The 27,274-nt window shown below is 40.1% G+C and overlaps 3 protein-coding genes across 5 annotated transcripts in view; 1 reads left to right on the forward strand and 2 right to left on the reverse strand.

Moving 5' to 3' along the window:
• mib2 (MIB E3 ubiquitin protein ligase 2) overlaps positions 1 to 16,685 on the reverse strand; it is a 43,937-nt gene extending 27,252 nt beyond the window's left edge. Inside the window, exons 1-4 of one of the 3 annotated variants that reach the window (XM_046055997.1) lie at positions 16,546 to 16,649; positions 15,394 to 15,480; positions 2,219 to 2,617; positions 775 to 946 (exon numbers count right to left, since the gene is read on the reverse strand). In XM_046055997.1, the coding sequence (XP_045911953.1) occupies positions 775 to 946; positions 2,219 to 2,617; positions 15,394 to 15,424 (602 nt within the window). In that variant the 5' untranslated portion in view covers positions 15,425 to 15,480; positions 16,546 to 16,649. Of the gene's footprint in view, positions 1 to 774; positions 947 to 2,218; positions 2,618 to 10,778; positions 10,851 to 15,393; positions 15,481 to 16,545 lie in introns of those variants that run through there. The other 2 variants (XM_046055999.1, XM_046055998.1) reach the window with 2 other exon arrangements.
• Positions 16,686 to 19,098: 2,413 nt separating this feature from the next.
• On the reverse strand, positions 19,099 to 24,377 carry ubiad1 (UbiA prenyltransferase domain containing 1). The gene is made up of 3 exons (XM_046057032.1): positions 24,194 to 24,377; positions 22,310 to 22,930; positions 19,099 to 20,030 (listed from the first exon to the last, which is right to left on the reverse strand). Exons 2-3 carry the CDS (start codon positions 22,869 to 22,871, stop codon positions 19,543 to 19,545), a joined length of 1,050 nt encoding a protein of 349 aa, XP_045912988.1. The 5' UTR covers positions 22,872 to 22,930; positions 24,194 to 24,377; the 3' UTR covers positions 19,099 to 19,542.
• Positions 24,378 to 24,927: 550 nt separating this feature from the next.
• mmp23ba (matrix metallopeptidase 23ba) overlaps positions 24,928 to 27,274 on the forward strand; it is a 13,416-nt gene continuing 11,069 nt past the window's right edge. The window contains exon 1 of the mRNA XM_046057031.1: positions 24,928 to 24,953. Within this exon, the coding sequence (XP_045912987.1) occupies positions 24,948 to 24,953 (6 nt within the window). The 5' untranslated portion in view covers positions 24,928 to 24,947. The remainder of the gene's footprint in view (positions 24,954 to 27,274) is intronic.

Raw genomic sequence — 27,274 nt, forward strand, 5'->3', positions numbered from 1 at the left:
ATGCGCTGCTGCGCTTCAGGTGTGAGCACAAGCATTGACTACAATGGCATTGTTTTGCTGTTTGTGAAAGTGTCACCTAAGTCAGAAATGTCCAAATCCTACCCATTGGGTGTTGAACGAATATACACTTTTGTCTCATTCCGATCGAATCGTTGTTTCCAAACTCCTGGAAAAAAATAGTAACTCTTGAACCGAATAGTTAACATCAGGATTTAATCAAAGCTAAAGAGTAACAAGTCCACTCATTGTACCATTCATTGTACAGCAGGCACAGGAAAATACCAGGACCAGGCTAAACCATAGAAGAAATCTGGGTCATACATATCACAATGTTAAAATGAGAACAGGCCATCCAGTTGACATTCAGAAAGTGCCTGAAGCAGTTTGGAGCTTTATTGTGAAATGATGCAGAAGAGCGGATACTGGAGGGAGCACTGACTTGACTAGTCATTAATTTCAAAAGTAACTGAGGTAACTGAGAAGAGGGTTCCAAGGGGAAACTTTGCAAAGCAAGCAGATATGGACAAAAGCCCTGAATGAACCCTGATGTTAATGCTTTAAAAGCCCTTCCTAGACCAGTGGGCCGGTGTAGACAGACAACAGGCTAATGAAAGTTAATTGGAGGAAACAACACTAATAAGGTCTTACCGCCTATGAGTCGAACTGGATATAAACAGAGCAAGCACCTCGAACACAGACATTGAAGGAACGACACCATAATTAGAATGTAAATGAGGATCAATTGTGCTGGGGAAGCGGCAGTGCAGTACTCACGGCTGGGAGTGTGCTGTCTCATAACGCTCAAAAGCATGGCTCAGGTCATGCTTGTTGTTCATGTAACACTGGGTGCACAGGTCATAGTCGAAGCACACCTTGCACTTCCATCGCATTCCCATGATGCCATGCTTCTTGCAGCTGTCACAGATAATGTTGGAGTGGCGCACGCCTGGAAGGGAAGGAGAGGTGGTGGAAGAAAAGTGAGTGGGGTTATAAATTCAACATGTCTGAGGTTTCTATTTCTATTCCATTTTGTTGCAAAGAAAAAAAAAGCTGAGGAACTTGTCATGTTCTGTAGAGTAAGACAAAAGTACTCTACTATTATGCATCTCCCATATGCACTGAAGCATTCAAGGCATGTTATTTATCACAATGGATAATATCATGAGATGTGGAAGAACTGAGGCACAAACAGCATGACAAAAATACCCCCACCCCGTTAGCTCCTCATCTTTTTTCGCTCCATTAATTGAAGGGCAAGCTTCTGAGGCAGAAAAATGTCGCTGTAAATGGGGTAAAATGCTAATGAGTCCTGCATTTCTGTGTGTGTCATTCAAGTCCAAAATAGAGCTGGATGGCTGACGATGAGAGATGGTCTTTACTGTACCATGCTTACTCAAAATGGGCTTTGGAGAGGCTGCGCAAGCCACCACAATGACAAACAGGCGCAAATACGCAAGATAAACGTGTGGAAACAAAACATAACATAACAACAAAAACATATGACCGTGTTTGTTTACACTTCATTAAAAGAGTGTCTTTAAAGCTGATATTTTCTTCTGCAAATGAACTTCTAAATTTGACCATGGTGCTGTAAAACTCCATAGAAATGAAGAATGATGGTGTCTGATCAGATTAAGACAAGACCACATGTCCAAAATTCTCATGACCCCAGCAGCAAGAGTGGGCATTTAAATGTGGGTATGGCATTCTTTGGTTTTCTATTATGGAGAGAAACAGAAATGCTTTTTTCATTAAAAATATATCAAAAAACACCTGTATTGGGTATCAAAAGCTGGGCATTAAACTTAAATACTTTGTGGGTAACAATCAAAATGTGTCTTGACCACACCAAGTATAAACAACTGAGAAGTATCAAACTATTGCATTGAATGCTCGGTCAAAGTTTGGTCTTTTTTACTTATTCTGAGATTTGATATTTCCAGATCTGAGAAATAATTTTGCCAGTTTTATACTTTCATTACTTAGAAAAAGTTTTTGATCAACAATGCATTTGAGGAATGTAGCTTATTGTGTTATATTCCAAAGAGGTTTTGTAGAACAACGTTATTTAATGTAGGCCTAACGTATCAAAAAAGTATCATTTTGGAATCATACTGAAACTCATACTGGCACTAGTATTGGAATAATTCCAATGAGAACTTCTTCTACGTTGTTGTTGACCCAATGTTTTAGGATTACCCCCGTCATGAGTGCTTACCAATTTGAGCGTTATCATAAAGCAGTAGGTCATAGGCACCCTGGTAGCCAGTGCGGTAGTTGGTTCGTGTGCCGCTGTCCCACTGCACCACCACTGTCTTGTCTGGTGTGGTAGTGCTACCCTGCCGACCGATCTCCACCACAGTGCCCACGTGGCCCTCACCGTCATCCTGGTTTCCCCATTTCCAGTCCAGGCCACGCACCACGCGCATGCCCACTTCCATGCTGCCTCTGCTGGGGCCTGGCCTGGGGGCTAAGCGCAACGGCCGGGGCCTGACAGCGTTGTCACTTCCGCCGCTGCTGTGCCTCCGAGGCTTCTGAGGGACGGAGCTGGCTCGTGCAGACGATATTGCAGGCAGGGAAGGGACAAGGGGTGTTTCCGGGAACAGATCAGGGGTCACTGGAGGTAAGAGAGAAGAAGTTCAATGAAACTTTGGTACTTCTTTTACCAAGTCAATACTAAACACAACAAATAGTTGATATTTACTAACTTGTCTATAGTTCATGTCAAATCTTTACACTGGCTTCAGAAGATTTTGGGTTCATACCATTGATTTTAAACAAGGAGATTTTAATTTCACAGCAGTGTTTTTCTCTTTGCTGAGGGACCATTCACTGGAGGTCTTGTTGTGTCTCATGGCACACTTCTGAAGAGAGCAGCTGGACACAACTACTAAACCCTGCTGCACTAAACAAGTCCTGACCTGACACAATCTTGTTCTTACATCCTTGACAGGACAATACTTTGGCTTCATTCATGTCAACCACAAAACTCAACTACTTAAACCTAACCCAAAACTAGCGACCATGAGATGCAAGTTGTAAAAATGTAAGCTGAGTATCCTACATCCTAAAGCACACAAAACAAACCTATTTTTACATAAATCTGGAATTCATGGACAAAACGTTTTAACTCCCATTCTTCATTGAGAAGCAAACATCTAAAAGTGGTGGCTATTTACCAACTGTAAAACAAAATGAAAAAGCAAAAGGTGCTCATGTAGCACTGTCCACATCTCAGGTATCTATTTGTATGGACATGCTTGAAACTCCTTATAATTCCTAATATATATTAATCCTAAAACCTAGAATTGAAATCCTAGTAGACATAAAACAGTTAAAATCTTGTCATGTGGACAGACATACAAAAACTCAAGGTACGAGGTACAAGACAGATTTATTTATCACTTTACAACACAGGGTTGTATACAATAAGATTAGGTTGTAGTTCCCTTTATGCTATTCACAAAAAAACAAACATTATATACAAAAAGTCTTTTACAGTACATGGGTGAATAAGTAATAAATCATAGAAATAAAGCTAGGTGGAGTGCTGAGGATGCATCAGCCTGAGGGAAGAAGCCACTCTGAAATCTGGTGGTACGATACTTCTGGATATCTTGCCAAACAGGATTTGGATCTGGGTGGGGTTTTACTTTTACTGTCTTTTAGGTGTTGCATAGGCACCTCACTGATATCACTGATGCTCAGCATATGTGTACCAGTGGTATTTTGAGCGGTTTCAATCGCCTGCTGCAGAGCCCTAGTGTCCTGGGCTGTACACATCCCCACACCCCGGTTTGTGATGTTTCCACTCAGGATGCTTTGTATTTCTCCTTTGTAAAAGTTACCAAGTACTTGGCACGGGAAATTTACGTATACAGTTTCTGAGCTTTCTTTACCAGCTTTCTTTACCAGCTTTCTTTACCAGCTTTCTTTACCAGCGTGGAGATGTGTGATGACCATGTCAGGTTCTCTGTGATGCTGATTCCCAGCAATCTAAAACAATTCACTTGCTCCACCTCAGCTTCCTTTTTCCTAACATCAGCTTCTTGGTTTTGCTGACATTGAGCAGTAAGGTTGTTCTCTGTGCACCACTCTGCAAGATGGTTGATTTACTTCAGATATGAAATCTCATCATTGTTTGAAATCTGGCCGATTATGGTGGCGTCGTCCACAGACTTCACAACAGAGTTCTCTCCGTGGATGCAGTTGTGGGTGTACAGTGTGAACAGGAGGGGGCTGAGCACACAGCTCTAGGGGACTCTAGTGTGATGGCCAATCCAAACTGTCTGGGGTCTATTTATGAGGAAGTCCAAAATCCATTTGCGGAGCGTGGTAGTTAAGCCCAGAGCGCAACGTTTGCTGGTCAGCTTCATAGGGGAGATTGTGTTGAATGCTGAGCTGAAATCCACAAACAGCATTCTGATGTAGGTGTTGTTTTTCTCAAGATGTGTGAGGGCTGAGTGGAGATGGCATCCTCTGTAGATCTGTTGGTACTGAAAGCAAACTGGTGAGGGTCCAGGCTGACTGGGTTGTTGCTCTTTAATTGCTGGAGAACATGTTTCTCAGTACTTCACCAGAATAGTGCACAGGGCGGTACTCATTCATTTACAGGACACTTTTTTAGGTACTGGCCGATGGTGTCTTAAAGTAGGTAGGAGCACTCTCGTGTGATAGTGATGTGGTAAATATGTCAGCAATAACATCAACTAGCTGATTGGCACATGTTTTTAGTACACGGCCAGGGATGTTATCAGGCCCAGCAGCTTTACTCATATTCACTCTCAGCAGAACTCTTCTCACATCTGCTGTGGATACTGACAGTGGCCGGTCCTCTGGAGGTGGAGTAAACTTCAGAGCTGACTCTTTGTCGAAGAGATGAAAGCATAAAATGTCTTAAGCTCATCTGGTAATGTGGCCTCACACATGATGGGGGAGCTCCTGCTTTTGTAGCCTGTGATGCTGTTGATTGCCTCACTCTGGCAGTGCTGTATGTCACCTGACCGAAAGGCAGCATTTTTGGCTTTGGATTGAGCCCTCACCTCTCTATACATCCAGTCTTTCTGGTTGGGGAATGATCTTTATTGTCTTGGTGATCACCACATCATCAACACATTTGCTGGTGTATGATGTCACACACGATCATTCTTGACTGATGACTCCAGTGTTTTGAATGAATGCTAGAAACAGGAAAGAAGCAGTATTTATGCAACAACTTGAGTCAGCAATTTGGAAAGGAACTTGCTGAGAAGCGTGACTATCACCAGACCAATGTATCTATTAATCACATGACGTGACACATCAGAAATATTATTTTATACACCTGTGCAGTGTTCTATCTCCACCATTATTCACAGGAAGAAAAGAAAAGAAAGAAAAACTGCAGGCTTGTAAAACTGAAGGATGGCGTATTTAACTGTCCATATGTACTACCAACAATATAACCATAACAACAGAAATCTGACATATACCATATGGGGAAGATAAACAATGATAAACGTGTTGTACTACACTTGCCCTTTTCACTGTAAAGACAGGCTCACACTCACAGGTCCTGTTGTATTAACACCCCATATAAATAGCACTACCTAAGAGGACTCACATATTGTAGTGTAGAGGAAGAATATTTTAGAGAATGCTGACGTATGACTGTTATATGACTGACCTTCAACAAACATGCCAACAAACGTCCACTTTCCAGCAATATTAAGAAACTAACACCCTAGGAATGACCCTCAATTAAATCACTGTAAGTATTTCAATACATAGAACAACAACAGAAGCAAATTGGTAAAAAAAAATAACAGCACCTGCATTATTTCATTGGCCATATTGTAACACAAAATAAGTAATTATAGACATAGTATTAAGTCACAGAACAGAGGTTACCCTGAAATCACGTGCCACCATTCCTTAGCAGATGGTGGTAATAATTCATCATTTCCATGTTTACAACAACCATTAATCTAAACTAGAAGGACGATGAAGAGACTTAAGCTTTTTCTGTGGACAGCAAAAAGTTAGTCAATTATCTTTATGCTGATGTAGACGGGAAACTTTCAACATGTAAATGTTGCTTTAAAGTCTATCCACAATTGTGTGAATATCGCCTTGAGCTCACCAAATGCCCTCTCTGGTCATTTTCACGCAATATGTTTTTTAGTATATAGTTCAGTCACAGGGTTTAGTCTAAAAATCTTTCAGTAATAGGGTGGACAGATGTCTGTAATGTGGCAGAGATTACACTTGCACGCTTATCAAGATTACAATGTCATTTTGGTATTAAAGGCATCTGCTTAAGCATGAAAACATATGGGATGTAGAGGATCAAAGGAGGGAAAGCAGGCTGCTTATACTCTATTTTCTGTCCAAAATGACAGCTTATCCTCTTTAATGCAGTGAAATAATATCCCAGGCAATCATCTAACATTTCAGCCTGCAAACAGAGGAGCTGTCACAGGCAGTGGGCGGACTTTATGCAGCTCCCAGTATTCTGGGTGTGGATGGATATAGAAAAAGTCAAGTTAATGTACCAATAACTGAGAATCCAATCATGATGAATCTGACCTAAAACACTCCACACATAAACCTAAGAAGGAGAATATTTTGTTCAATAATTTTGTCCAAGCCTTACACAAATGTTGAAGTAAAGCAGGCCCACAATATAGCATTCTGGGTTGAGGAACTGTTTTGCAGACACAGACCGAATAAATGCATGCCTAACCTACCACCTATATTTAAAACTGCTCTTCAACCCACATACCCACTATCTCCCATGCCACCCACTCTGCTGAAGAATTCAGGCCAAGCACAATGATATCTTATTATTATTAAATAGACCAGGATTGGTTCTGACACAACATGGCGGATTGGATGACTCTACACAAAAAGCTCTTATTCAACATATTCAAGGAAAGAAAGTAAGAGTGAATCCCAAAATTGCATCTCTGAACAATTCCTACATACCAACAAAGCAATTACCTCTTGTTGAAATTTTAGGCCGGCAATGTATAAGTCAAGCAGCCTCACTAGCTTTGAAACTCACAACTCAAGAAAGAACGCACAAGATGTACCATGCAAAACCTTTCAGAAAACTTTCAAGATGAGTGTTGACAAAGTTTTAGAAGCACAGTTGTAGGAACACAAACATAAAACTAGCAGATGTGAAAACCATTCTGTGTGCTCTAGATTAACAAAAAACAGCCACATTTCTGGTCTGAATAATGTACACTCCAGCTATGTTTACTTATGCATTTCCATATCTTGTGTTCTTGTGTGTAATGTTATCTGCAGCAGACAGCAGGCAAATTCCAGGACTGTGCCAATGAACTTGATGATGAAATTTGTTCTGATTGTTGCGCATGAAATGCTGAACCTAAAATCTCGAAAAAATCTGCAATAACCAACTACCTAGGATAATGAAGACAACAACAACTGCTACTATTACCAATAATGTGACTTAAAAAATAGTTTGTATAGTTATTTATGAATAAAAACAAACAAATCTCAAAGAGATACAGTATATCCAGATAATAGTCACACTTTGTCTTAACGGATTTTCAAAACAATTCAAAACCAAATATAATCTAATGTCTAATAATCTAATAATATGAATTATTTGACTCATAAGAAGCTTAACATGGAGATGGTCAGATAGCTTTGCAGGAAGTTGAAATCATAAAGATTTGACAAATCATAGTTTATAGATTGACTAGGGGCTAAAACAGGCAGGATTCTCTCTGCCTGCAATAACAGATGGGCTGGCTTCCGTTATACACACTGCTGAGGGCCAATCTGGGAGGGCAACGTCAAGCTCCTTCACACAAACAACCAGACAGGCGTTTGGCCACTTCACAAATAAAATCACAACCGTAAACAAATGCACATAACATACTCAAAACATTGCTCAGGGATATGTAATTTCCATTAAGTTGGTATTATGCTACTGAAAGTCCAACTTAAAAGCTTTTTCACTTCAATTCAATTCATATTTGCTTGATTGGCATGAATGTTAACAGAACAGTATTGCTAAAGCTTCAAGGAAAATACAAAAGAACAATTCAATGTATACAGTTAAATAAATAATATAAAATAAATATTTGCATACCTTTTATGCATTTTAAAAGGTACTATATGTAGTTTTTTTTAATGAAGTCACTTGTCAATAAATTACTTTTTTACTGCCTATTTGTCAACATCCTGTCATCCATCACTTAGAAATGAACCACACATCTGTTTTTTCTGTTGCTTGTAACAGCCACTATTCCACTTCTTTGGTCGAACATTCGGTGCATCCCTAATGGCTTTCCACATTATGGCTGTGTTCGACAGCTGCCTCAGAAGGCATCACTTTCGAGTGAAGGCATCTCTGTTAACAGCTAACTAGCTACTGAAAAAGTAAATGGCTAACAGACGCCTCAGAAATCATACTTAACAGACTTGGTCGTTTACTTTCACGGGCTAATATGATAGTTCAGTGTTTAGTTCTCACTAACTTAGAAAACGAGAAAACTACTGAAAACTTTTAAAATCTTATATTTGTATACGAATTTGGCTTGTTTGTCCACCATCTTGACTATTTTTCATAACCTGGAGCAGCCGCAACCACGCTGGTTTATGGGTAATAGATAAAAACCAGCCGTTATAGGGGCAGTTTGAAGACATCTTACGAGACAGGAAGAGATCGTTCGAGCTGTTTGGAACAGCACTCAATGCTTCACTGTCCTGTTAGACACCTTCTGAGACAGCAGTTTAGCCCGTTTCGAACACAGCCTATTTCACCATCTAACGCAAATCGCAATCCATATTACGATCCTGTGTACAACCGGTATTGTGTCAAAGCAATTGTGGAGCGATATGTTTGTAATAGCCTATTGTGATCCAAGGCAGGGGCAGCCGGAAAAACTAAGCAGCTGTTCTGCTGTTTGCTTTTTAATGTTCAATTTAGAATTATTGTTGTTTTGTAAACAAATCTGGTGGAAATGATTAAAAAATGTATCTCAAAATCAAACTATTATCTGTAAAGAAGATGAAATTGTCATTGTTAGTATTAAAAAATGAATGTAGGCCTACTGTATTGTACAATTTTGAACTAACAGCAAATGAACAATGAACATCAATCAAACTGCAGAGGTAGAATATAAAATAACAATGTAAAAAATGTAACAAATTAAATAAGCAAAGCAGTACATGTGATTTTTTCAGTATGGATCTCACACGCATCTCACACTGTACTGACATACAGTGTGAGATGTCAAGGTCCATTTTTAACTGTGGAAATGTACCACCTGCTCTCTAAAGCAATCCATCTATGTGACGATAAGAACATAAACACATTTCCTCTAAAATGTGACCAAGGGGCACACAATGTAATGTAGGTAGCACTGGTAGACACTGTCAAATTAAGTGTGCAATTGGATTGGGATCCCACAGGTCCCACGTGATCAGAATTTCCACAGAAGCCAGCTGAAGTGAAACACTTGGTCTGTGAGATATGGAAGCCCTGAGAAGCAATTGAGAAAAAAAATTCTTGCCAGGTGAAAAAGAAATTTTTGCCAGGATCATTACTCTAAGTTACTTGTTTGTTTGTTTCTTTGTCTGTGAAACAGGTGTGTGAAAATTGATGAAAATTAATTGTTTGTTTGTTTATTGTTGTAATACTCATTTCAGCCACAAGAGACTGAAGTGCACCACCACCCCGTGTTCTAAATCGGACTAAACATATGATGTTTTATGCCAGGTGAAACTCAGATTAAAATACATTTCTAACCAAAAGAAAGACATGACAGTAATGCTAGTTGCTAAGACACAATCTACTGTATGTACTTTTTTCACCTGGCAAAACTTCCCCCCCCCCCCACCTGTTTCACAGAAGAAAAAGACATTTAAGGAACTTGTACATTGGCATTCCCAGCTGTTCTTAAATCATAAACACAGGAGAGAAAACTCCTATAAAGAATTTTGTTTTCTCACTTTCTTAACCCAACATACATGCACAACAGACCTAGATGCGCACATTGATTGATTGATTCAAAATAGAAAATGAGTCAGGAGTATTATTTTTATTGATACGTGCCACTGTGTGAAGCAGCAAAGGCCTACTTGGGCTGTATGTCTGACTGGCTTATATCCTCACGTCTAATGAGCAAAGGCTGTGTGCCTGTGCATTTTTTTTCACATCACTGAACCTAAATACTTAGCAAAATGCAGTCTTCACACACGCTCTATGTCTGAAGCCTCATCAGCCTTAATATCAGAAATGAGTAAAAACCTGCTGGAACTGGTTCATGTCAGAAACATCTGGTGGCCAGAGGACTTCCAGGAAAATCAATAAGGACCCTGAGTAAATAACACATTTACAAAGATATCTTCAGAGTGGGCGACAGGCCTAAAATAAGACTCCATTTTCCATTTTAGGCTTCTGCACAGCATACCTTCCTTTTCTCAAATCTCACTCAAAGCTCTCTGTACTGTGGAAAATAATTTATAATGATCACATATATTTAAATAGACATGCAACTACTGAAACAAATCCAAAATATACTACACTGAATTCTTCAAAGTAAGCTTGTAAGCTTTGCCGAAAAGCATCCTTACAAAGAAAAAAATTTAAAAAACTGCTTGATATCGGAAGAATTCTTCCCATTCGCAAACTACATCCCAGGAGCCTTTTACAAAAAGCTTGGCACACCAAACCACGCTCACCAAGAACCTGTACGTTTGATGACAGTGTGCTGAGGTTCTCATATCGCATTATTGTGAATAATTATCATACTCACTCCCCATGATCTTCAGCCCACTTTTAAACATGTTAGCAGCTGTGTGACTCCACTGCGACGTGACACCACAAGCCTTGCACTGCTATTATCCCAGGTCAAAAAGAAGGACCATTTGAAATCCTGAGAAATTATGAGGCAGTCCTCCTACAAACAGAGGAGTGAACCCTTTCTGGCACACACTTAGTATTTGGTTTGCTGTGAACTTTGCTCTTCATTTTGGAACATGAAGTTCTTTTCTCCTCTGCTTGGTTGAGGGGTTTTTTTTTGTCTGACAGATGTTGCTCAGATGTTGCTCAAGGACTGGACAGGCCTTATCTAAAATAAAAACATGCAAAAACAAACATACTGGCAGAGTAAGGTAAGGAACTTACAGAACTTACAAAAAAAGTGGTGATGATCCTACTAAAAGGAATTTGTGTCAGGTAAATACATTACTCTGTATAATAATGGGGCACTGTCTTGTCACATGATCAGTAGTGTGAGGAAGCTTTGATAATTTATTGTGTTTGCTAATGCTAGTCCTTTGTGAGATGGGCGAGATTTACAGAAGTGCAAATCCAAACCGCACGGCTTAGACCTCAAGTCAAACGTCATTTCAAAAGTCAATATTGAGTCACATGTTGCACACACAACATGCAAATTATTTAAGCTATCTAGATAGAATCACTTCATTCAGTGCTTGACAAATCAAGTCAATACAGTCTTCTCAGCAACACAAAGATCCTACTTATACTATATGATTAAAATCTTTTGCAGCACCATAGCCATTGTCCATATGATAGTACAATGTGATATGACAAGTACCAAGTATCTAACGTTGTAATAGTCACTTCTAACGTTTAACCCGGGCACTAAACATGCTGTGATTAGGCTACCCGCTGTCAAGAATCTAACTAACCCAAAACTACTGGCACAACTTTGACATCACCATATTTGTAAGATTATTGCGATGCAGTGTTTGATCGTTACCTGTCTGTTCCAAACAGCGATCGCTAGCTTTACTACAAACTAGGACTGGACAATAAAACAATAACAATAATTATCGTAATATAATTTTTTTTCAATAACAATATAACAAATTTTTAATAAATATTCAATAAATGTTTGATTTTATTCACTTGAATCATACTATCATATTAAGATGGTTATTTTTCTGAGGAAAAAGGACTGAAAAAAAGCTTTTACTTAATTTTGCTCATGCAAATGTGTTGAAAAATATTTTATCATAATTGTTTTGAATGTTCTAACTCAGATTTGTGAAGTGATCAACTGTTTGGCATCAAGTGTTGACCATAAAGACAAGTTTAAACCACCTTCAAACTCAAAAGAAATAAAGATTTGATACTTGATCGCAAGATATGAAACTTTTTATCGTGATAACATTTTTGGCCATATCGTCCAGCCCTACTACAAACTGCAATGACATGTGAACAAACTGTAGCAGCATGGCCATGGACGCATACCGGCTGCATGCATGTTGTCTTTGCATATTATCATACTTCCTTTTTTGGGAAGTGAATAGTGAAATCAGCAAATCTGTCCACTATGACAGTCTGATAAAAATAGAAGCAGCCATATTTCCTTTAAAGATGAAGGACGCTGTATGGCTAATCTTATTTCTGAAATGCCAATCTTATTTTCAAACGAATAAAACTGCATAAAAAGAATATATACTGCTCTATCATAAAATATTAACAGCATCATCGAATGGATTTCACTCTTACAAGACGAGCTAGCATTACCCAATTAGACATGACTGAAACATCAAATTTTGCATCACTTGATAAATAAAGCATGTGCTGTTTAGCCGGATTACCTGTTGGTAGAGTGATGTGCTGTAGGATGGATAGAGAGACCGACAAAAACAGGGAAGGAGAGGAAGTAGCTCCTACCCCGTGCTACATGAATGCATCAGACAGTGAGAAAAATCCAGTGGTCCTACCAGCATCCAGGGAGATAAAAAAACGCCTCCTCAGGGCTGAAGCCCTGTGCTTATGCGCTCCCTGAATGAACCGGGTGAGGAGGAGGGAATACAGTGGATGGAGGAGGAGGGCAGCCAGGCCAGTATTCCAGAGATGTGATATCCAGTTGCAAACAGTCTTACAGAAACAGCGTCCTGCTGTACAGGTGAACGGCCTGGCTGTAGAGGATCAGAGTTGGAGGAGGAAGAGGAGAGAGCCCTGCTGTTAGAGGATGTTGCCAGCATTTAGTCCTTTGTGCGTTGTGTCAGCAAGGATTATCACCGTGGTGGAGGAGGAGAGGGAGGAGGATGGCCAGGGACAGCGGCGGTGCGACGAGCGCTGCATTCAGGTCGACGTTCCCTTGCTCTCGCATAAAAACAGGCCAATAAGCTTTGCTCCGCATAGGACTCCTCTGATGCTATATCCCATCACCGGGGACGTGAGTGCCAGTAACACGCGTGTGCAGTCGACACACTGTGTTTACTGACAATATGTACGAACACATGGGCATCAAGCTCAAGGATTCCCAGCCCTCTTTTCATTAGCCCGAGGGGCCACCATTCGCTCTACTGCCAATGAACAGACAAGCAGAGGACAGAGGGGAGGGGGAGGGGCAATAGGTTTTGGTGGGAGGTTCTGGGCGGGGGGCTCAGGGAAAAGAAAAGGGGTGGGGTTGGGTGAGATTTTGATGAATGGGCACCTGACATCATGCTTATTTTCAGTCACAAACCAGCAGTGCAACCGCTGCTGGTGAGCAATACCAGTCTAGAGTCTCCTCTGGGCTCACACAGAAAAAAGGGAAGAGGGAGATTGTGTGTGTAGGTTTCCCAATGCTTCCTTAGCCTTCAACAATACTCTTAATGTGACCAGAGCTGCAGGAGACATCAACAATGTGGTTCCAGAGACCTGCCAAAATGGCATTCTGTTGATGCTGGCACACACACATGAATGTACAGCTGGTATTGCCAGGACATGAACAGCCGATGAATGAATGGGCGCCTAGGAAGTGGTTTAGACACAGGCTTATAATAAGGTTTATTACACCACTTCCCCATCTTGTAAACAAAGCTGCTGTTGTCCATGTAACAGACTTGTTGGTCTAGGATCACATAAAAAGGAAGCATTCATTCACACAGCTTCCAACAGACAGTGACACACATGACCATGGCATTCATCAGACTGAGGGGACTGCTGATATTTGGGCTTGTTGCAGCCTGGGAATAACACAAAGCTAAGACGCTGAGATATATCTGTGTGGTGTGTTTAATCAAGCAATAATACAGTAACCAAGCATTGTTTGGAACTTCTAGGACAGTACAAAAGACTAGCGGAAACGTTTAGGACTTCAAAATCCAAGTCCAATACAAAGCACTATTCCATTACTTTGTATTCTGGCCTGGACTACTTAAGAAAGCCATCCTTTATCACCATGCATTGTGTAGACCTGACCATCACCACCACGTCATGTCACCCTTTCACTTGTACAGTATATAAAAATTGTCCAACAGTGTAAAGAATTTAAGGAAACAGAATAATAATAAAATACATGCCACCTAACCTGGACCTGCTGCTTCAAATTATAGGTTTTCTTACTGGATCCCATCCTCTGACAAACTGCTGCCATGAGCACCAGATATTCTCACACAGATCAACATTTATTCAGTCCATATCAAACTGGATGACTCTGAGGTTAATTTTTTTTGTATATTGTGACATAGATATATATTGTTATATGGTGCCTTTTTGGTAATCAAATAGGGTAACTGACTGAACCAAAATTACAGGATGGGAGTATTTTTGGCAGAATTACACCTAATAAATCAATGTAGGCTACTTCACATCACATTGATCTACAAATACTGTCAATCTAGTATTGGAATACAGGAATCCTACTTATTAATTCCCAACTTTGTCTCTATTGTCTGGCATAATACAACCAAAAGATGTTAACAGGACAGACACCTTGACATAAAACAAAACCGTCAGCATTTTTTTGATTGTTTGTTTTTTTAGTTCACTAGTCACCAGGAGGCCTACAGGCTAAGTCTGGCTGTGCTAGTAGCAAGCAGGAATTGAATTGAATTGAATTGAATTGCCAAATGTAACAACAGAACACTGGTCCATCAGTATCATCCAGTAGAAAAGAGGGAATTTTTTTTAACTGTTTATTGTCAGTGGTTGCCTACTAAGACGTTAATCTGGACTGATTCTAAAACATCTCATTTTGTTTTATACAAGTGCTTCAGGTTGATGATCAGTTTCAGAGGCTTTTCTACCTCACGAGGAATTGCTACAATCCATAAGGTAGCTTATTAACGTTCACCTATAGTTATGGTGTAGAATATTAATTGTGGTAAACTGAGAATATATAATATAAATTTGCCCTATACATGGCATGGAGAAATTATTTAAAAGGTATATGCCTTTAAGTGTTAAAGTGCCAAAAAGAAACATGTTTACAGACAAATGCGTACCAAGAATTTATAGGAAAAGGTCTATTCGGAGACCAAGCACTAAACTACAAAAACAGACAAAAATAGACCCCATTCTACTAAAGGTTAGTTTTGTAAAGGCTGCCTTTAAACTACCAGCAGAGACATGAACACAGTGGTAAACCCTTTCTAAAAGTTATTCCAACAATTTAAAACTCTTACCTTGAGAATTGCCACACAATATTTTCCCCATTTCTTCTCAATTGCAACCAACTGATCTCCTCGGTTTCTCTGAACCACTAGTCATTTCTGTGAAGCAAGCCAGCAAGCATTTTATGCTCGATTATTGTGATTTAGATTTGAGGAGCCGAGAAGGGACAAGACAAAGAAACAGCAGATGACTGAATCGTTGCTCCCAAGTGGGTGTGGCTGAGAGCAACTGTCCAGTTGCAGCTCCAGTGTGTGACAGCTGCAACAGGGCTGACAACTGCAAAGGGTTCGCATAATGTCATACTGCTAACACATGTCAGTTCAGCATGTTACCAACTGCGGGCAATTCTTTCTGTAACAGCGCTCCTATCATTGATGAATATGGTTTAAGTGTGCTCCTTATTCACCCATTCGTATGTATTTTTGAGAAGTCGGGCGAAGACCACTGGTCTTTCCATCCAACACAATGTAAAGCAGAGACTGACAACTTGACCAGTGCGGACAGGTAGAGCAAAACAAGCACGGCACCCCACTATTCAGCTAGCCGAAGACAGTTTACAAGCTAGTCTAGCCCCGATCCTGCCCGTTCCGTTATGAGGAGACCACATCCCACCAAACGTCGTTCATAATTCATCAATTTAATTACTTTGGTTACTAAATTAAATGGTACTTTAAAAAGGACAGCCCTTTTTTAAACGAATTGTTAGACTAAAGTCGTTGGTTTAATCTGCAAACATATAACTTAACCACCAGCCTTTCTTATTATAGCTCAAGTGTCAGTTTCTAAAATTTGTAACGTTAGCGAAAGTTAAGAATTAGCTGGAACTGCTTCCTATCGTCCACCAAAACAGTTTCCGCTATTTTGATTTAGGAATAACGTTATCTTTGACAGGCAAATTAACTGGACACGTTTCATCTTGTGAAGTGGGGCGCTGATGGGTGGATCACATGTAAATTTCACATTAGCCAACAATATGCTATAACATGTAACGACTATTAGTTGGCAAAATTATTAAATGAATTCTGTGTGGCTTTATAATAAGAGAGGATGGTGGGTAATGTGCGTAATACTAGCTTGTCTAACGATGACGCTTGCTAGCTAACTCATGTTTGGCCATCCTTTATTGGTATAAAAACAACTTATTTCATGGTGTAGCTACTTACCGTGCCGTTGTCAAGAATGTTTACTTTGTGGTAAAATATAATTCCATGTCGCTGTACACCACCGACGTTGCCATGGCTTGTTTTAGGACTAATAAGTATTTACTATATTGAAAGGTTTCAGAGCGCACAGCCATGACAACACGCCCATGCATTGCGTCACTACTAATGCTGCTTTCACGTGCTCCTCGTAATAAACACAAATTCTGAATCCAACAAGGTTTGGTTTCAAGCAACCAGCCGCAAAAAAAATAATAAAACACGTGCTTATGCTTTGCACCATTTTTTTGAATTTCCATGTTTTTAATTTAAATTAATAAACAGTCTTATAGAGGTAAATGGGAGTAGACTGTTCAGTACACTGTGCATTTTCAGTGCAAAAAAGTCCATATATAGCATTACTGCTATTTTGGCCTTCCTTCAACTGCTCCCTGCTGATTGCTTAGTAAAACATATAAACGATAAAAGATAACCACTATCAACAATAACCACTGTATATTACCCCATAAACAATGCTAAACAGGCTAGGAAAAGGATATAACTTGTATAACTTCTATAGGAATATAGTAGGCTACGGTGCAACAATCTACACAAATTGTTTAAAATAAATTGAAATCAACAACGTTGATTGCAGAGGGTTTTTTCGTGGTGATATAAAAAGAGCGCAAAAACATCCCACAGTTTTCTTTGTCGGGCCCCAGGTGGACAGTCAGCCATTTAGCAGGCTCATGCCTCAGGCTAGACACGTGTCCTTCTCTTTCTCATCTCTCATCAAGTTAAATGACCACCAATCATGTTTGCAAGGAGTCGCAGGGTTAAACAACTAAATGGCAAATGGCTGTACTTCAAAATTACCCATAGATGCAATTTAATTTCACAACATGATGTACATATAAAATATTAGATCACAATTAAATGAAAATACATACTGTAACGTCGGTTAATGATATGCCTTATGTGCTCTTTTCTTTCCAAATCATATTCTCTAGATGGTGTTTTAGGGAGTTTCTAAAAGACAACACAAGATAACATAAACAATAATATACTGTTGGACCGGACAGTAAAAAAAAAAAACATTCATTTAATATGAATTCAAAAGACACAAAATGTACAAATAGTTAGATTTACAAGCTGAACTAATATTATGTATATACAACCATGGCATTTACCAGGAATTACCCAGAGCCTGTAAAGGTCTCTGTGCGTGTTGGCTTAATGGTTATCTAATACCGCCCCCTGCTGACAAATACCCTGCTACGCAAATCCAATTCAGTGTTTGTAAATGTAACACTTATGAAACGCAGACTGCGACTTTCACTGGAGAAAAAATGTTACATCGTCTTAAGTAATGGGCTACTTCGTCTATATTGAATCTATTCAATTACTTAGGCTACTGTTCGTATCAAATGAAAAAAGTGTTTCTTTGACTGAAAAGGACAGGGAAAGGGGGAGGGGGGCATCTTAGGCCTACGTGTCAAGTCTCAGGTAGTGTAAAACAGGTTGAGGATACTTGAAGACGTTCTGCTTCTCATCCAAGAGGCTTCTTCGGGGCTGACTGACTGGCTGGAAGTCCCAGGAATTTAACCTCAGTGGGGTCGCTGTCAAGGTGATGACACCGCTTGTTTCTTTAGTGCTCCTCGTCGTGCTGTGGGTGGGGCATAAGTGGTGACGCAAACCTCCTCCCTTGTTGAGAGATTGGATCTACTCTAGTGTAGATAGTTTCCATCACTTTTCTTTCAAATCATCTGCACTACCTGTCCAAACTATGAACATTGTTGACCTCGATAAAGTGTCCCTTGTCGTTATGGTAGGTAAACTACCTGGGGAGAGGGCCCTTCTGTGTTGACTCAGGCCTTCGCTTAGAGTCACCTCTGTACAGGCCTGCTCATTCCTCACTGCACAGGACAGCATGCACTGCATTGCTTTTCTTGTGTTTGGGTGTGTGGTTTTTATTGAGAACCAGCCTGTCTTATTTTTAGTGTTTAAAAACACCAGGATGTGGTCTTTTGGTTTTTGTGAACTCCGATGTGGAGGCCACTGTCCACTTAAATGTGTACACAATCCAAAAGGGACATCCAGTTCCAGTCAACCAGTCCCGTAGGGTGCCCTTGATTTAACCCTCCTTGGATAACTATGACAATATGTATGCATGTATTGTAACAAAGAAAAAAAGTGATGATTCTTGTGGTGTCTAATACCCATCTAGTGTCATTTGAAAACTTGAGCTTTTCATTTAGAAACACTGTCAGAAGTGTGTTGTGTCCCACTCTACCAACACAAGGGGAATGTCTTAAGGAATACATGCCGGTCTTTAAGTGTGGTTCACACCTGTAGGTTACAGCTTGCATTGCATTTCTGCTTCAACTGTTATTTTCTTATTCAGTGTCCATTCAGCCACTCAACTGCCACATTTTGGATTTGAGATAATGTGCTGCTTTATCTCTCTATGTCCTTTGCTACAACTCAGATTGCTAACTTGCATGTTATATTGTATTATATTTGTTTATGCTGTTAGAAAAGTGAGCTTTGATCCACAATCCACAAACACATGGGATATAAGCATCAGTGGGTTTTATTACAATCCAATAAAGTACTGTTTGGCTTTCCCAAAACACATAATTCACAATAAACAAATTAACAGTATATACCGTATAATGTTGAGAATAGGGGAATAATGGTTTATTGATGTTTTTAGGTCAGGAAGAACAAATATGGCAACTGTGGGTTTATTGTCCATCCTTGTACGATGAAAATGTTTCCTACCTCTACAAAATGACACCAACACTTATTACTTTTAACACATTACAGCGGGCTTAATACTGAAACATATACATCTTATTATGCCTTCAGCGTCGCAAAGGAGGACCTAAACAAAATTTCTGTTTAACAAATAAATTAGAAAGTAAATTAAAGTCGGTAAAAGCCCTCAGATAGCTTCATACAAATACATAAACTAGTCTGTATTAAAACGACAAAATTTGAAATATCAAAGCTAATTAATCACAATAACGGCAAGCTGCCAGGCGGCGCCAGAATGATCCCGAACACATAGAAGAGTCCCATGAGGAGGTTGAGCTTGGCCGTCTTTTGGGGGATCTTGGCGTAGCATCGGCTGCGGAACTGCTTCTCCAGCGGGAAGGCCATGGGCAGCGTGAGCAAGGGCAGCGCCATGCTGATGGTGTAACGGGTGGCAAGGATGCAGAAGAGCACGTAGGGGACGAAAAGCAGGAGGTTGTAGAGGACGTAGGACAGTGTGGGGCCTATAAGGATGGCCAGGGTGACAATGCCCGCCTGCTTGTCAGAGTCCATGTCTCTGGTGTTGTTGCTGTGGAGGATTGCTTCTGTGTTGAGGGCCAGTGGGACGGCATACACCAGCGGCAGCACTGACAGGTAGCCAACCTGCACCGCGTGGGCAAACATGACTGCCAGCGGGCCGAAGGTGATGAGGATTACCACGTCTCCCAGGGCCACATACTTGAGGCCGATGCCTGGGGAAAGGAGTAAACAGATGCCGCATTTAGCCTTTTGATTAGTGGTTGTCAACAAAACTCTCTCGCAGGCAACTCTTTTCACAGTTTCATTCATACGCTCTGGTCCTGTATGTGCAACTTGCAGAAGTCAAATGTAGCATTTGGTTACAAATTAAAACATGATCTTTGGGGTTACAGATAAGTCTTTCAAACTTCACGTCCCCAGGTTGTAACACAGGGTTTCTGTGATATATTTGTAGTCTCAAAGCCTAAGCTGAGATAACCCTGGTGACGTCACCTGGTTTATTTTCTCAAGACTTCACAAAGCTCCTCCAGAGTGACAGAAGACAACTGTTTTCACAGGATGAGTAGTACAACATGGCAAGTAAACTGATCTTTGTGTGACCTGTCAGTGACAGTAGAATTACTCTATAAGTTCTTTTTTTAAATAAATCAGGAAAACATTTAAGGTAAAAACACACCAATCACAATATTAGCCTAAATCATATAGTGAGGCTGCAACAGAAAAGAACATCACATCTTTAAAACAAGCTGCAAGAATGTGTTTTGCAAAAAGAAATTCTGATGGAAAGTTTACACTGTACATCTCCACCCACGGAGTGATGAATGAACACTTAAGCTCCTTTCAGAAGAAAAAATGTTACACATTAGTGTCATGTTTGGAAAATATTCTCTGCCTTAAAGAGCCAGTTCACCCAAATCCCAACAAACAGGTGACTGTAGCTCAGTTAGTGAGGTTGGGATTTGTTAATCCTGACAACATCTACCAAATGTAAAGTATTTTCTCACTTACTATCTAGCCATGCAGATGGTTTCAGTTAAATGTACCCTGGTTTTCAGACATCTGTATCTGAATCAACTGCCACCAAAAACACACAGCTGCTGAGTGTTTCAAATTTAACTCTTCAGTGCTTTGAGAAGTAGAAATTTCTATTTCAAATTTATTAGTGGATAGCCCCTTGAGATGCAGCGTCTTGTTTTCAAGAGGGTCCCAAGGCACACATACATAATACAACAGGAAAAAAATAAATTTTATATCTAACATACCTAGTACAGAAAATACAAAACACAGAACAAATACACAAAACAATTGAGTTACTAAGCAGCTTATACCCTCACCCCCAGACCGGTGACAATGAAAACAGAATTTTAAACATTTCCATTAAACCTTCAGAAAAATACAAAAGCCATGGTTCAGACATGTTATAGCTAGTACAATAAGTACATCACACTTAGTTGGGATACACTAGTCAAAACACTTCTACCTCATTACACAATTGATAGGTAGGTACATTTATTGTCACAATCTCAAATTGACCTTTGTAACTCCCTTCAGCTACAAAGCAGACAATATAATAATCCTTATTTGTAGAGCACTTTTCAAAAACAAGTTACAAAGTGCTTTAACAAGTGTAAAGAATAATACAAAAAAAAAAAAAAAAAAAAGATAACAGCATGAAAATTTTATATAAAATTAGTAAAATACAATAAAATAAAAGGAATAAAATAAAGTCAAATAAGATCGGGAAAAGCTCTCCTATAAAAGTATGTTTTAAGAAGGGACTTAAGAGTTCACTGACTCAGCCGCCTTGATTTCCTCGGGCAGGCTGTTCCAGAGCCTCGGGGCCCTGACAGCAAAAGCTCTGTTCCCTTTAGTTTTCAGTCGAGACTGAAATATACATTAATACTGAAGCAATTATTAAAATGGTAAACAGAAATAAACAATATTCACTGATCAATGGAGCAGCGCTGAGGATGAATTAGAGTTTAAGAGTCTGATAGCACGGGGGAAAAGCTGCTCTGCAGTCTGGTGGTGCTGAAGCTGAAACTTCTATATCTCTTCCCAGAAAGAGGCAGGGAATGAAACCTCTTTTTGTTTGTTGTTGTTTGTTTTGTTTTTTGTTTTTTTTAGGGTGGATGAACATGTTTCATAGGCGAATATACCAAAACCCTGACACATAAAACCCAAACTATTTGCATGGCTACCACAAATTGTATGACAGATAAAAAAAGAGTTTACAGGTAAACTTTTCAACCACAGTGAGCAAATGCTCTGTATAGGGAAACATGTACCAGCACACTTTCTTGACATCATATGCAAGTTCCCATTTTTCAACACTAAACTATTGCTGGCACCTTGAGCCACTAACATGCAATGTTGCCTAGTGCAGATTATGGTAGGGTGTGTGTGTGAGAGATTGTGCTTTTAGTGCCAGAGGCGGCAGATGAACAGCAAAGCAGCAATCCAATAGATTCAAGTTAATTTTTTTACTCACCTCCAGTGTATAAAAAAGAGCTGGAGAGTCCCCCGAAGTAAATGAGGGCTAGGTGCTCCAGTCTAAGTGTAGACAGGAAGTAAAGCAGAGTGGCACACAAGCACCCCAAAGAATATAACAATGCTCCGAACATAACAATATCCTGCGGTGCCAATATTTCATCCACAAGAGTCCTATCATCACTCTTCTTGTGGTCAATCCCTTTGGAGAAGTCATAGTAGGTGTTTACAAGGTTGCCTGCCCCATGGACTACAAGGACAGCCACTGCACACACCATCAGGATGACCAAATCCACAGAGCCATCCAGTTTGTACGCCAAAGCGCTGCCAAGGGCCACCGGTGTCAGCGAGGTACTGAAGCTCCATGGTCTCAGTGCTAGCACATAGGCCGCACACTTTTGCCTTACATCTGAAGCAACGCGAGCCATCCTCGACATGTGGTTAGTGCCTGGAGAGTGACTGACCGAGTTACTCATTCCAGTCTGCCACTGTTGTCCATTGTGACCATTCGGTCCAGCCAGTACAAATGTTTCTGCCCTACTTTGTTTCTGCTCATTGGCCATTCCTCTGCAAGGGGTCTACAGTTCCAGCAGTGTTCCCAAATGTCAAGAGTCTGGTGTTCCTGTAGCAGCAAAATAAACGTTATCAGCATAAGTACAAGACAGTTGGCCACATGACCACAACCTTCATACATACTGTAACATTTCCCTATATAAAAACAGGCCTGAGTAGCAAACTTAAGTACCTTGTGAACTAATCAAAATGTGCCTGTTGCATTGAATAGGTGTCATTATTTAATCATTCCAGATGCATTGAGGAGTTTGGCATATTTAGTTACATTAAAAAAAATTTACCTCACGTTTACATTCCCCACACTAAGTTGGTGAAGACAGCATTCATTTGGCACTGATGAAGTAAAAGTACTGCAGCAGGTTTTGCTACTATACGATGAGATTAATATTAATCATGTACTAATGTAAAAACAGGATTTTACTGTTGCAGTTGGTTGATGTGGAGCTCATTTTGAACTACTTTGTACTACTACTCCATTAATCGATTGTTTGGTGTGTAAACATTCTGAAGATAGCGAGACATGTCATCACAATTGCCAGTGGCCCAAAGTGACACATTTACACTGCTTGTTTTGTCTCAATACTGTTAGTGATACAGTCATATTATTAAAACCATTAAAAAGGAAAAGCATGAAAAACTACTTAAACGATCAAAATAATTCATGGACTAGTCTTTCCAGCTGTACTTGTATAAACTGTTGGGTAGTTTAATTTAAAACTAAACATCATATTTTATAACCTCTCCATATGTTTTTTGTGCGCAAATCTTAATGTTTCGAAGTAATTAGTAACTAACGTTAAAGCTGTCAGAAAAATGTTGTGATATCCCCTCTAACGTTAGTGGAGCGGAAGCAGAAAAGTGGCATGAAAAGAAAATACTCTAGTACAAGTATCTCAGATCTGTTCTTAAGTAAATTTACTAAGTTACTGTCTTCCACAGAGTACAGCTGCCATGAAAGCAACGGGCTGACTGCAGTAACATTACAGTAAGGTGACTGCCAGCCACTTTGAACTGAAGGTAACGTTGAAGTGGGTGGTTCCCACGGTGTAACTTACAAACCGTCTCTAATTGTATATCTTGCCAATACACGTGGCACTTAATGCCGTGGCGTTAAATACCACCAAACTCAAACGCTGAAGAAACTACTTTCAGGGAAAACCAACACATTTGCCAACTAACGTTCCATGGCGTAACGCCACCGCACCTGGGAGTGGCAAAGAAGCACAGGCTAACTAACGTTACTGAGATTATGGGATTAAAGCTAACTGGCTAGCATCTGAGCTAACGTTCTTGGTCTGTCAGCAGCTCTTACCTGTTATGTCTCTACCATCGGACACACACTGGCTTTCACTCCCCTTAAAAACATATTTATGTGGCCACAGAGCCGGGTACGGTGAGAGGAAGTTAGGTAGTTTCGGTGTCAACTTCGACAGTTGACTTGTTGGCCACCGTAAACCCAACGGCCGCCATTTCCTCTGCCAGAAGTGTAACATCGCACAGAGGTCGAAGAAACCGTATCTCATACAATGGTTCCGACGTGCATTTTATTTCAACTAACAATTTCTTACAGTACAAAAAGAAATTAAGAAACAAATTATAGCAAGGTATTAAACCTAAATTATTTTATGGTTACTGGGCGATTATTAACAACAAATGCTTGTTGTACTTTGTATAGGCTAGATCATCATTTTAATCTATTTTAATTAATCTATTCTTGTTCAAGTGCTAAAGATACGACAAATCTATAAAATGACAATGAAATAAAACTTTGTAGTGTCCATAGATCATGTAGTCGATAGTTCAGTAGGTTCATAAAGAGCAATTTTCCACTTGTGCAAACTCTCTGTGAAGAGAGGAACAAATTACAATCTGCATAGGAGAAACTGACGCCATCATAACACACCCTTATTGCTACCAAAGAGTGAACTGTTTCAGAGTAGGTAACACAGAATGGCTTATACCATGGGCTTTTAATGGGATGAAAATTGGAACTACAGTTTCTTTATTTCTTTCAAGTGGAAGAAGCTGCTGATGAGCAGGTGGAGGTGCAACTACAACATTCCTGCATGCAGGTAGGCTACAGTGCAGTTCAATGAAACATACAGGTGTTTAGTAGCAATAGGTCTACAGTATTTTGGAGATGGCGATGTAGGCCTACAACACACCCCATTATTATTATCAAGTAGCCTAAACAAGATACCACTAATACTTGAGCAGTCCTAATAGGCTTCACTTCTCAGTCAAGCAATGATTATAAAGTATAATCTATCTTTGCTAAAAAAAAAACATAATAGAAGATACATTTTTGAACCATGAGTTCTGTGTTTACACAGTTTAAACAATAGCAGAGTACCATTTGAAGCCATTGTGTACAGGGATTTTAGAACTCAGAAGACTCCAACAGTGCTTCTTAGCTGATGTAAAAAAAAAAAAAACTTGAAAAATGTCTAATACTTTACATAGGCTTTCTTCACAGAAGACTTTTGACTTGTCACAGGTGGAAGAAATAAACAGACTATTGTTCAAGATGGCTCTGTTCCATTTAAGTGTCCCATAAGCAAATCCAATAAGTCAGCATGCACAATACTTAGAATAGGGTGACATAGCCTACCTATAAAATAAAACAGGCCTATAGCCTACATACACGTTGCCTATTCCCAGTAAATAATTCTGCAGTAGGCTACGTTTTTTTCATTTTCGTCAGGGGATTCATATAAAAAGTTTGACAGTTTGGACAGTGTCCATCCATTTGGACTGTCTGAGCTCCAAACATCATTGACGTAAACACCGTTTAGGCTTAAGTCTCCTCTGATCTTGCCGGAGTCTTTTGCTCTGTCAGCTCGGGAACGGTCTGCCCGTCGAGTAGTACTTGATCCGGCATGTTGATTGAGCAGGTCTCTGTAAAGATGTGGACACAACGCTCTGATTTCCTGTTGCTTGGCCAGCCTGAGTCCCATTTGGTCCAGATCGGCCAGTAGCCAGGAACCGCCTTAAGTCCAAACTGGGCCAGCATGGCTCCTATCCCTGCTCTGTTTCCTCTCCTCCTCCTCCCGGACCGCTCGCAGCACGCGCCGTGGTGCCTGGTCCAAGTCCGACCGCAGCATGCGTGGCCGTTGCCATAAAGGCCTAGTCAAAAAATCCTGATCCAGTCCATTTGAACTATATTCAATGATATTCAGCGAAAAAAGCCTATAAATAAAGAAAAGTGCATTTTGATTTTAGGTTACCACTAAGTAAGTTCATCATCAGTTGGGTTGGATCTATTGTCTTGATTTGATCTTGTATTCTTAATTCAGACTTTAAAAAGCAGCAAAATATCACTGTAATCAATTCCTGGATGCTGACAATAATTTACACTGAAACATGTTAATGCAGGGTCCCTGAAGGGCAACAGATTGCTGTTTTGCTTCAGAGACCTGACTATGGGATGGGATATTGCTACTTAACCAGGCCAACACAATCTAGTTTGTTAAGGGCGGTGAGGCTATGGTGAAAAAGAATTATGTGTGATTTATTTTTTAATTTAAAAAAAAACAACACAGTGTCCAAATAATAATCATGTCATCTCAGTTATTGGCCATTGTTCTACTTTCTTCCTAGAAATATAACATCATATTGTAGCACATTTTTCACCCAAAACATCAGCATGGTCCACAATCGAGATCAGATGATGAGATTCAAGACCATCACCCAACCATGCAGCCCAGAGTCCCTTCTACAACTGGCAGTATGGCAATTTGCAAATTAAATCCCATTTGCCATGCCAGTGCAAGCAGTCTGTACACTCACTGTGGCTCCTGCAAAGTTCATGTCACGCTGCCCTCATTGGACAGAAATACTTTAAAGTCCCAGTGGGAGGACACACAACTTGAACAAAACTTTACAAAAGTCTAAACAAAAGAAAATGTAATTCTCTGGAAGAATGTTAAAAAGAGAGCACAATGCAGCTGCACTTCTATTTAACTGAAACTTGCAATGTTTTGTGTGATAACATGTTAGATTGGATTTTTGTCTGGAGTCCTGGGCAGTTGGCAAGATGGGTCACAGAATAATGCGCAACAGCCCACTGTGATGCCCTGTTGTGTTACCCTGCCCAGAAAGTGTCTGTGAATGCCTAAAGCGCAGACGTTTTTTTCACCAGCAGTATTACATAAAAAATCATGTTCAAAATAAGCCATCTGATTCTGCTTTAACAGAGCTGTAGTGGTTGCAACAAGTGGTTTGATGGACAGAGCGCGTTTGGTTTTCATTAGATCGTCTCGACACTGACCCCCTGCCCCATCTACAGTAATATGAAACCAGCCCTCTGGCAGGCGCACCGTGCGGAAGAGAGCCGAGAAGAGCTGTTGCAGTCAGCACTGCTTTCACTACCCGGTCCGCAGGCTGGACTGCG

The sequence above is a fragment of the Micropterus dolomieu genome, linkage group LG08 (genome assembly GCF_021292245.1).
Source record: "Micropterus dolomieu isolate WLL.071019.BEF.003 ecotype Adirondacks linkage group LG08, ASM2129224v1, whole genome shotgun sequence".
Classification (NCBI taxonomy): Eukaryota; Metazoa; Chordata; class Actinopteri; order Centrarchiformes; family Centrarchidae; genus Micropterus; species Micropterus dolomieu.